General features: G+C 44.4%; 1 protein-coding gene across 1 annotated transcript in view; it reads right to left on the reverse strand.

The window, feature by feature from the left end:
• LOC108228959 (NGFI-A-binding protein 1) overlaps positions 1-8,165 on the reverse strand; it is a gene marked incomplete in the record, with an annotated part of 8,953 nt that extends 788 nt beyond the window's left edge. Inside the window, 5 exon segments of the mRNA XM_037973869.1 lie at positions 464-583; positions 1,969-2,020; positions 2,728-2,861; positions 2,949-3,751; positions 7,739-8,165. Of these exon segments, the coding sequence (XP_037829797.1) occupies positions 464-583; positions 1,969-2,020; positions 2,728-2,861; positions 2,949-3,749 (1,107 nt within the window).
• Between the last annotated feature and the right edge of the window lie 3,366 nt (positions 8,166-11,531).

The following is an 11,531-nucleotide window of genomic DNA, read 5'->3' on the forward strand; positions in this document are numbered from 1 at the left end:
GCAGCTGAAGATCAGACCGGATCCTGCAGCTGAAGGTCAGACCAGATCAATCAGCTGAAGATCAGACTGGATCCATCAGCTGCAAACATCTGTACCTGAAGTCTGCTCGTCTTTTATGTCCGTTAGCAAAATATCTCATAAACCACAGGATGGATTTTACTGAAACCCTCAGACAGAAACATCTACAACTCAACACTTCAATCCAAATCAAGATGGCCGCCACAGCTAACCATAGCAAGCACAAAAATGTCTCTAACTCAGTCTATCTTTCAGAGTTCAAAGTTGCTGTGGTAGTAGCTGAGAGTCATCCTCAGCACGTTCTAACAGGCGGTACAAGGTCTTCACCGGCAGGTTTGGTTCTTTAATCTGGGAGCTTCAAGGAGGACAGATTAATGTTGGTTTAATCAGAGGTAACGTCTCTGAAAACAGAAGAGAATAAATCTGAAGCCGTCTTGTTTCCTACCTGCAGGCTGCGTCCCACCGTTTCCTCTCCTTTGGACTTGGCGCAGGCCAGCTGCTCCCTCAGCATCTCCTGCCTCATGTGGATGGCCTGCAGCGCCTCCTGGATGTCGAAGAAGTTCTCCTGAAGGAAACCAAGAGAACGTTCACGTCTTTCGCTTCTTTAATGCGGGTTTTATTTCCCAGAACGTCTGGAGAAGCAGCGCAGCAGCAGCGTGCACGCCAAACACAGACCAGTTGATTCTGGAGGGATTAAAGTCCAAAATAAAGGCGGTAAACCAAAATTAAAAACACTTTCTGGGAAAAAGTCTTATCTTATGACATGTTAGATAATAAAGTTTTAAATGAGGAACCATAAGAGTTGTTTTAAGTGTTTTAACTTCTGATCCAAAACGATTCTCAATCTGACTAAAGAACAAAAGACAAAAAGAAATAAAATTTTTAATTGTATTTCAAATTTGATTAAAAACTGAAACAAAAGTTGAGACAGAAAGTTACCCAATGAGACACAAAAAGGTAGAAATAAAATGAAACTGTGAGTTAAATCATATAAAACATAGTTTATAAACTGCAGCCTTAAAGTTAATTTTTATTTGATTCTAATAAAATTTGTTGTTGCAATTAAAATAATAAAGTATGAAAATAGATTATTATTATTATTATTAAAAGAATAAAAAAAAACGGTCAACTATTCTTCATCAGTGATTTAATGGTTAAATGTTTATTATTACAATTTATTTTAAGATAAAATCCCATTTTGAATTAAGTTTTTTAGCTCATTTTTATTTTAATTCTAATTTTAATCCTTTGTGTATTAATTAATGCACAAATAAAGACAAATTGTAGGTAAAATTATGTTTAAATTTAAATCACAGTTTGAAAAGAGCTTGCATTTCTGGATTAAAATGAAGAATAAGAACAAATATTTAAACTTGTGTTTTTCTTTCCAGCATCTTTTAAACTGACGGATGTTTTCTGGAGGTTTTTCTGCCTGAAAGTGATGTTTTTTTTCTGAGCAGGTGTCGGTCGGTCGGTTCCTCTCGGGCCTGATTAAAATCCCCGCGGAGTTCTCCGACGCCACATGTTCTCCATTATTGCTCCGCGTTCTGAGAGGAACCATTCACTGACGAGTGCAGAACCAGGGCGTCGGGAGAGAAACGCTCAGAGATTTCTTTGTGTTCGGCTCAAGGCTGCTGTTGTTTGAGTTTTCAGTTCCTCAGAGGAGTTTCAGCTGCCAAACCCGTGTTTTAAGATATCAGACATTTAAAGATTCGACGTCAGGAACCAGGAGGGAAAACTGTCAGGTTCTCAAAGAAACTGGAATTCTTTCAGTCAACTTGATTAAATAAACCCTAAAAGTGTTTGTTTAGTTTAAGGTCGAAGTAAAAAAAGCAAAGAAACAAAATGAAGGTTTGGAGGTTGAACAAGGATTAAACTTTTAAACAGCAGTTCAGTTCAGAAATGTCACAACATGAGAGAAAAAGTTCAATGTTCTGTTATTGAACTGACCTCAGTTTTAATCCTTTTAGGCGACGGTTCGTCTCTGTCTCCACACCGAGACCTGCACACAAACAGAAATACTTCAGCCTCTCTTACTTTCCTGAAGTCATTTTTAGCTGAAGAACAAAAGCAGCAGAAATGTTAGAACTTGTGTTTTTTTTTTACCCTTAGAGGACTTCAACTGTCCAGGAGGACAGGCAGTGAGGTAAAGAGGTGAAGAAGAGAGTCCAGGTAGGACGGAGAAAAGTTTCAGGAGTGAGCAAAGGTCAAAGGTCAAAGGAAAGGTTTACAGACAGTGGTGAGAGCAGCCATGTTGGTTTGGAGACAGAACAGGAAGTGTCAGAGCTGCAGATGTTGAGGTTCTCCTTTGGAGGGACGAGGATGGACAGGATCAGGACTGAGGTCATCAGAGGTCAAAGGTTGAAGGACTGGGAGATAAAGTTAGAGATGGTTTGGACATGTGCAGAGGAGGGCCAGAAGGATGTTAGAGACAAAGAGGACAGATATGGATGCAGTTTGAGTGGACATGGAGGACAGAGGACAGAGTTAGATGGAGGAGGAGGACCTGAAAAGGGAACAGCTGAGAGAAGAAGAAGAAGTGAAAGTGAAGTGAAATTTATTTATACAGCACTTTTCAGCAGCAAGGAGATCCAGGAGGAGGAGGTCTAACCCCTGCATGTGATGTGCAGACAGTCACAGAGCAGCTTTTGGACCTTTTTAGGAGTAACTTATGTTTGTTAAATGCAGGTGGTGCAGGCTGGCTCTTACTTGCTGGTCCTGTAGGTGTATTTGTAGGTGACTTCTCTGGAAATCTGCCGGGCGAGTCCGAACAGCTCGTCCCGGCGCGTCAGCAGAGCCATGTCTCTCATACAGAGCTGGGCCGCGGCCTCGTTCACCGTCAGCTGCACGTCAAACACAGAGCAGTCAGACCACACAGAACAACCACGCTCCTGAGGTTCTACAGGACTCGTGTCTTCACAAACAAGCACCTCGTGCAGCGTCAGGTGTTTGCCGTCCCTCCTCTTGGAGTCGAAGCGCCCGTAGATGGCGCTGTACTTCCGGATCTCCTCCTCCCGTCGCGGGTCGTCGTCGCTCAGCTCGAAGATGTGTCCGATCATCTTGGCCAGCTTCTTGTTGGTCTTCAGCTGCTCTTTGACCTCAGACAGGTCCGACTTCGGAAGTCCGGGTGCCATCCTGTCCACGCATTCCAGGACCGACTGGACCGCCGCAGCGTCCAGAGACTCTAAAGCGTCTCTGGGTGAGGACGGCGAGCCCAGGTCTGACGGAGACAGGCTGTGCTCGCTGTCATTGCTGTGGCCCGACCAGAACCGAGCCTCGCTGCTCCCCTGCAGGGGTGACCCGGTTGACACTTTGTCTCTGGCCACGTCCAGCTTCCCGGGGTCGGAGCAGGCGGCGGCCACAGATTTGGGCACCTTGACGCTGGCGGTGTTGGCGCGGTCCTGGGCGCTGAGCAGCGTGGGCGAGCCCTCGGGCAGCTTGTAGACGGGGATGCTGCAGACGGGCAGCGAGGTGAGAGGCTGGTTGAAGACGGCCGGGTTGGTGACCCAGTCCCGCAGCGCCTTCTGCAGGCGCCGCACGTGCAGCGGCTTGCTGGCCATGCCCACCAGGGCCATGATTTCCAGGAACTCCTCCTCCCCGGCCTCGCAGAGCTGCTGCACGTCGTCGCCGCCCTGCTGGATGAAGGCCTCGTAGTAATAGAGCAGGTTGGCCCGCTGCAGGATCCTGTAGAGCTGCAGCTCACCCAGGGTTCTGGGCAACACCGCCGCCATGCCTGAGACACCAGGGGACAGAAGCATAAAGGGACTTATTAGGCTCAGGAATCAGTCTGACAGGAAGTTTGGGGTCAGAGGTCAGGAGTTACACACAGGTTTACCAGCCATGCACCCAACTGTCCAATCAGAACGTGGCTGCACAGCTCTCAGGTCGTTACCAATTCAACAGAACATCCCGTTTTCTGCATTTTGATTGGCCAACAGTCGCAGCCCAATGAGACGCCTGGTTACAGCCCAGACTCTGTTGCTATAGCTTAAAATATGAAAGTCTGAAAAAAAAAAGTATTCCTCTGCTGAAGCACAGCAGAGAGGTAGGGGGCGGGGCCTCTGTCCACTTCCTCCTCACATTGTGCTTCTGTTGGAGCCAAAGCTGATAAGTGGACGTTGTTGAGGCAGAAATGTCAGACTGCCGGGCCTGAAGTCCTCCTGCTGGGCGCCAACTGGTGAGAACAACAGAACGGGCCAGATGGAAACTCTGACATCTTCACGTCTGAACTCCTGAGTGAAATTAAGTGTTCAAAGTTCTGTTTTATGCCAAGAATTTCTCGTTAAATGAGGAAAAAATAAAATCAAATTGTTTTGCTTATCAACATTTTTGACTTTATTCTTCATCTAAATAAAGACAGTTGTAAACAAACATGAGGATCCAGCTCTAAAAGATAAATGACTGACTTTGCTTCACAATAACTGTGTTTGTCATGATTTTATATTTAAATTGAGATATCTGGAATATTCAACTTGGGCCATTTATAAAAAGGACTTCATGTTTCTGCTTGTGTCTGTTTATGAAATCGTCTCGTGAACCTCTGGATGAATATTTAATGAAAGTTGCAGAAAATAATCACCAGATGTAATCTAACTCAAGATGGCTGCCACAGCCAACAGACTGGGCTGAACTGGGTGTGGTAGTAGCTGAGAGTCATTCGTTAAACACTGGTTTGCCTTCAGATTGTCAGATTTTGCTGTTGAAGGAGACATCCTGTTCGTTCTGCAGTTTCTGCTCAGGTCAGCCTGATGGGTCAATTAAACAGCTGATTACTGAAGTACATGTTTACCCATCCCTCTCCTCTCCGTGTGACGGTTTACTGAAGATTATTTGTCAAAGGATGACTTCTACCAGCTTAATATTTGGCTCAAAGTACAAAAGTAGGTCTGATGTTTGTTTTTTTAAAGGGCCACGTCTGGCCCGCGGACCACTTGTTGAAAAGGCCCGCTCTAAATGCATGATTTAGCGTTTCTAAAACTTTAACTCTGCAGCTTCTCTGCTCCAGAACCACTGGCCCGGAGTCTCCTCAGAGACGTGAGCTACATGTCCTCTGAATGTGTCTCCGTGTGGACACATGTTCCTGTCAGACGAGGATTTATCCTCAATCCGTCCACAGAACAGAAACAATAAAGTTCCTGACAGACTTTTGTCCCCGTAAGCTGCAGGAGGAACAGATCTGCCCTGGACTCGTTCCTCGGCGAGGCTCTGCGGAGGCCGAGCTGCCTGAGGAGTGGCAGTCAGGACCACATGCCTCTCTCCACCCCTGCAGGATGTGTGGGTGGTGGGCTCGCCTCGCCCAGAATAGGCCCAGACTGAGCCTGGCTGAGCCGGGAAAACGCCACAAACATCTTTACCTTCGAAGGGAAAATGATCCGGCTGATCCGGACGGTTTGATTCCAAACCAAATCTTCAGTTTCTTTCTAAAATACATGAAGTCAAACGATCCGTACTTTAAGATAAATAAACATCTGAACAAAAACGAAAAGTTTCACCTTCATTCTTCTTGTTTTTAGACCAAAAATCTGTACTGGATATCAAAATAAAAGCTCCTACAGGTTGTTTGTGAAATAAAAATACACCTTTAAAGATGAAGTTAGGACCTTCGGAGGTAATTATTGGTGATTAAATGTCGGACAAAGGTTCCTCCTCCCTGTCCTTCTCTCCTGCTGAAGTTTTATCTGTTTTCACCACAGCTGCTCACGACACGCTGCAGATCTGACAGGAGTAGAAAAATCACGAAGTGGAGAAAGTTCCTCATGTCTTATTTAAATTTAGAGTCATATTTACTCAGCAGACAGTCACAGCAGATGTTTTATAGAACCTTGGCTCCCAAAGTTGGGGTCAGGAAACATCGACTGAGGGTCTTGAGAAGAACGACGGAAATCAAATTAACTTTAAAAATGATTTACAGAAGCCTGGACGGTCACAACGAAATAAAATACATAAATACATAAGAACTATTTACTGTAAGACAAGGCTCTTTGTTATTAACTGCTTGAATTAATGAGCAACAGTCTGACTTTTATTTTGTGGGTCGAAAACAGAAAAATCTAAGAAAACATAAACTAAATGTTTTCTGACAGGAAGCGACGAAACAAAATCAGGTTAAAGTTCACGCACGTTTAAATTTAGGACACAACAGGACAAAAACATTTCCAGAGAAGTTGGGAGGTTTTCTAAAAAGCGTAAAGATTTGTTTTTAACACAAAACCTTCAGCCCGTCACCTGGACGGGAGCACCTGTCTGTGCAGGTCAGCCCTGACCTCTGACCCCGTCCAATCAGACGCTGGGTTTTACACCTTTCACTCGTCTGTTGAGTCATGCGGTTCCACCGATCACAGGGATGCCCCAGGGGTCAAAGGTCATCTGGCTTGTGGCCTTAAATTTGTGTGAAACATTTTACAGCAATCTGCCCAGACCCGTCAGAAAAACATCAACTTACTGAATATTTATATATTTACTAAACTCAGTGAGGCTGAAAATGGTTTTTAGTGTCTGATAAAATAAGATTAATTACAGATTTTTGTTTTTGTTTAAATTAAAAAACCGAATTAAAAAACCCAAAACAGGCGGACATCGTCTCGTATAAATTCTGTTAAATAAAAACAACAACAACAAACAAACAGGCGATCTGGTGAAGAAGAGGTGGAACAACGTGAAATGTCATAAAAACGTGGGTTTGTGGAGCTCCTTAAGGCGCTCTCCTCCTCCTCCGGTCCCTCAGAGACAAACTGATGATATTCACTTTGTATCAGACTAAAGCCTCTGATCGGTGCAGAAAGATGTTCAACTGTTTCCTTCAGCTGATCCCAGACGATTTTTAAAGGTTGACTCAAAACAAAACTATAAAAACTGATCATTTATGATCTGTTCACATGAGAAGCAGCTAATATCAGTCAGTTAATGAGGATTTAATGTTAGATTTCTGGTGTTATCAGATTGAGATTTGAGTTTCTGTTCGTTTGAAAATGTCGAATCAGGCTCAGGAAGCAGCTTTTTGGACCCGAGTCCTCGTCAGGATGAATAATAATGAAAGTGTTGTTTGTTGTGGCTGTAAAAGCAGAAGCTCCGAGGTTTCCTTCTGTTTCTGTGCAGAACTAAATTTAGCAGCAGAGTGACGGTGGAGCTCTGCAGGAGATAAACTGACCTTCCTCCCAGCTCCACGAGAAACAAGAAATCAGCTCCAAACGTCTTATTAAAGCCTGTCAGACTGAAACACAGCAGTGTGTGTGTGTGTGTGTGTGTGTGTGTGAAAGAGAGAGAGAGAGAGGTCAGCCTGCTGCACAGATCCAGTTTAACGACTCGGACCTTTCACCTGCAGAAACCAGGCGTACCCTGACAGACTTCAACCCTGTCTTAAATAAAAACCAGGAGACGGTTGCCCGTTTCCTGGATCCTGGGAAGTGTGTGTTCATCTGTGAGGGACACATGAAGTAATCATATTTAACACAACAGCAGCTCACAGGGAGGAAATCCTTCTCAGCTCCACTGAAAGCTTTAACTGGATCTGCTGCTGCCTCTCAGAGAGGAGGAGAAGACAGCTCCAGGTGTCTGAAACATCTGATTACAGTTAAATAATCCTTCAGGGAGCTCCAGCGCTGACGGCTGAGTTTATCTGTCATTCTGTCTCATTTTCACACATTTCCTGCAACATTCTCCCGCCTGGAAGCAGCTCCCCTGACCTTAAAGCAGGATTAAATCCAGGTTTTCTGTAGCCTACCTGCTGAGATTCTGGCCCCGCTGGCGCGCCCTGGTCCGGATCCTCGTCCTTTTCTTCCTCCTTCCTCCTCCTCCTCAGTGTTTACCAACACAGAGCTGATAAGTCGGCTGCTGCAGAGAGGAGAAGAAGGAATCCTGCAGGAGGAGCGTGAAAAACGGATCTACTGTCAGAGACGAGAGCTGAGGAGGAAACAACTTCCAGCAGTCTGTCTGGGCTGAGGGGCACTCCTCTTCCTCTCCTCTTCTTCTTCTTCTCTCCTCCGTCTCAAACTTTTTCCTTCTTCAGCTGCTGAGAAAACAGAGAAGCTGCAGATGATCAGAGCTGACGATGATGATGATGGTGGTGGTGATCTCTGCGCGTCTTGCTCCTCCAAGTGTGTGTTGGGTGTGTGTGTGTGAGTGTGTGAGAGCCTCTCTCTACTCCCCTGCACTCTTCACAAAGGTCAAACCACACACACGCTCACACACACACTATTCCTCCTGCGCTTAACAAAATAAAAGCATCGCTGAAATAAACAAAAACTTTGGATCAAAATCAGAATTTTGATTTTAAAAAATACACAAACAACAAAAGTATATATATTTTATACTTTTCTGTGACTTCATTTAACAGCTGAGCAGTAATTTGAAGCTTTATGTATTTATTGCTATATAAGGACAGGCTTATATTTACTAAACCTTAACATTGACTTTTTATCAGTTACTGTTTTTAAACCTATAAATATCTACTTTTTAAAATTATTGGCACCTTTTTTACTGTTTAAACTGCAGTTCTGTTGTTTTACATTTTAATGTTACTGTAAATTTGTTTTTTATTCTTTAAACATCTCCTATTAAATATAATAATATATAGAACCACAAGATGATAAGTTTATTAAGTTTTATATATTATTACAAACCAGGCTTTCTGTTGCATGGTGGCTATTATTTCAGTTCTTCCATATTTGTGGAAATAACTGAAATAAGTTCAGGAATAAATAGATTATTTCTTTAATAATACTGATTATATTAGAGAATTTGGTGCATATTTATTTATATTTTCCTTCCAAGTATCCAGACTTGTCTGTAACCTTTTAAAGCAGTTTGGTTAAACAGTTTGTTCATTCAGATCCAGCCTGGAGAACAACAGAGTCTGACTGGAAGGAGTTGTTTTTAATGCTGTGCTTTTATTTTGTACAGACTTCCTGTTGGCGCCGGCTGTGCGCGCGCAGCTTCACGCGGCAGCTGAACAAAGTGGGATATTCCGCGCGGTTGCTACACAGCCTCTCTCTCTCTCTCTCTCGCCCACGCTGCTCCCTGCGTGACGCAAATCCGTGCGTGGGCGGACACACGGGGCGTGGGAGGCTTTCTGCACGGAATACCAAACACAGGCAGGTTCCACTCCCACAGAACCTGACAGAACCCGTCCACAACCCGACCAGAACCTTCAGCTTCTGGACGTTTCAGCTGATCTCAGACAGAAATGTTACACAGAGGAGTGGGGAAATGATGGGTTTGTGAGTTCCCACTGAAATGGCGGGCGATAATGTTTCTGCTCGTGTCTGTTAGCAAAATATCTCCCGCACCACAGGACAGATTCTGATGAAACTAATCGTTCACTTTTACTGTCAGTGCAGATGTCTCTGAGGCATCTCTGAGGCGTCTCTCAGGTGTCTCTCAGGTGTCTCTCAGGCGTCTCTCAGGTATCTCTCAGGCGTCTCTCAGGTGTCTCTAACTAGTTCTGCAAACAAAAATATCAACGTTTATTTGTTTTATTGTAGAAGTTTTAAAGATTAGATCGTGTTTCTGGGTTAAAAACAGGAACGTTTCAAATTTTAGATAAAAAAAATCTTAAATTTTTGCTGAACAATGTGAAAAAACTGGTGTGACTTCATGTTTTTAAGAGACTTTTAAGAAATCTCCAGAAGCTTTTTCAGATCGACGGTATTTTTTCATTAATTAACTGTAAGAAACCTTTCTTCAGACTCTGTGAGGACAGAAGGTTATTTTATCTACACTCTGCTGTGTCGACGAATCAAACTGATTGATTTTTGGATTTCAGGTAGATGAAAACATGAACTAACGGCCCGTTCGGCTGTTCAGGGAAATCAGGCAGCTTTTGTTTGAGCAGAAGTTCAGATCATTCCGTCATGGCCGTCCCTCAAACAGGAAGTAAACAACTGGTGACCAATGGAATTCCGGGTACTTTTTCCTGTTTTTTCAGCCCGCCGGCTAAGAAAAATGGGATTATTTCAGGTGAAGTCCTGGTAGGAAGATCATAAACTCTGATTGGAGGAAAGAGTTGAGCTCTGAGAGGAACCGACCTTCGACCTCGCCGCCATTTCTCATCACATGATCTTAGTTTCATGGAAGATGGCGGCGATATGCATTTGAGCAGGTTATTAACTGAAAATCTGAAGAAACAGTATTTAAAAGGTTGGATCCTCTACAGGTTGGTTATGTGTCCCTGAGGACCACAGATTATAGCCACGGCTGATCAAGTCCACCTGTCCAACCTGTCCTCCACCAGAATGGGCCCAAAGAGCTGCTGGAGGACATCGGGGGCCTGGACGAGGCTGGAAGCTCAGCTGTGGGTCAGATGGAGAGCAGACGAGCTCTGAAGGCAGCTGGACCTCAGCGAGGATCAGTCTGCTCAAAGACCTGAAGCTGTCTCGCTGTGAGGGACATTCCATTCGAACAGACTCATCTTGAAAAGATTTGGTGTCATTTGGAGGAAAGCACACAGGGGCAGGTTGTGAATGTGTAAACTGGAAATTCTCCTCCTGTCTGAGAAGCTGCTGGAAATAACTCCAGCTGGTTTTCTGTCACAAGAAGATGAGATGAGAACGTCAGAAGATCCCCCTCATCTGACGGCAGAGGCAGCGTTTTTCATATTTATTTTGATTCAGTGTAAGTGAAACCTGATCACGCGTGAGTCTGCAGAACCGGGCCCCACACATGTGCGTCAGAGAAACACGCCCGTATGCAGATGCTTCATTCAGATTTTGGTATTTCATTGCGAGCAGCAGCGGCACCACATGCAAATGGCTTCTAACGGAGGGAAGTGGGCAGCAGGAAGTCCTGAGAGCAGAGCGAGTGTTTCCCCACAACTCATCTGAACCTGAATAAAAACTACATGTTGGCTTGTTTACATCACAAACTGATCTGTTAGAAAAAGGCCTTCTGACTGGCTTTTATGCTAAATTATTAACCCTGAATCAGAATCAGAATCAGAATCACTTTATTGCCATTGCCAGTAAACAAGTTACAGGCTAGGAAATCGTTTTGGTGTACTGGTGCAAATAAAACAAATACAAATGAATAAGTAAACATGAGAAAAAAGAAAGAAATGAATTAAAGTGTACATGTGCATTATGGCAGGTGGATAAAGTGGCTGTGTTGTGCTAGAGTCAATTATCTGTTGTTCAGCAGCTTAGTGGCAGAGGGAAAGAAGCTGTTCATGTGGCGGGAAGTTCTGGTCCGGATGGACTGAGGGGAGAAGATTAAACAGGCTGTGTCCAGGGTGGGAGGGGTCAGTTGCAATTCGACCTGCGCGTCCTAAGGTCCTGGAGGAGTACAGGTCCTGTTCGGGTTGGAGGTTGCAGCCGATCACCCTCTTGGCGGAGCGCACAACGCGTTGCAGTCTCTGTTTGTCCCTGCTCGTGGCCCCAGTGTACCACACGGTGATGGAGGTGGTGAGGATGGACTCAATGACAGCTGTGTAAAACTTCACCATCAGCTCAGTNTGGCATTTTGAGTTTCCTCAGCTGTCGTAAGAAGAACATCCTCTGCTGTGTTTTTTTGATGATGGAGCT

Source organism: Kryptolebias marmoratus, linkage group LG23 (genome assembly GCF_001649575.2).
Source record: "Kryptolebias marmoratus isolate JLee-2015 linkage group LG23, ASM164957v2, whole genome shotgun sequence".
In the NCBI taxonomy this organism is placed as follows: Eukaryota; Metazoa; Chordata; class Actinopteri; order Cyprinodontiformes; family Rivulidae; genus Kryptolebias; species Kryptolebias marmoratus.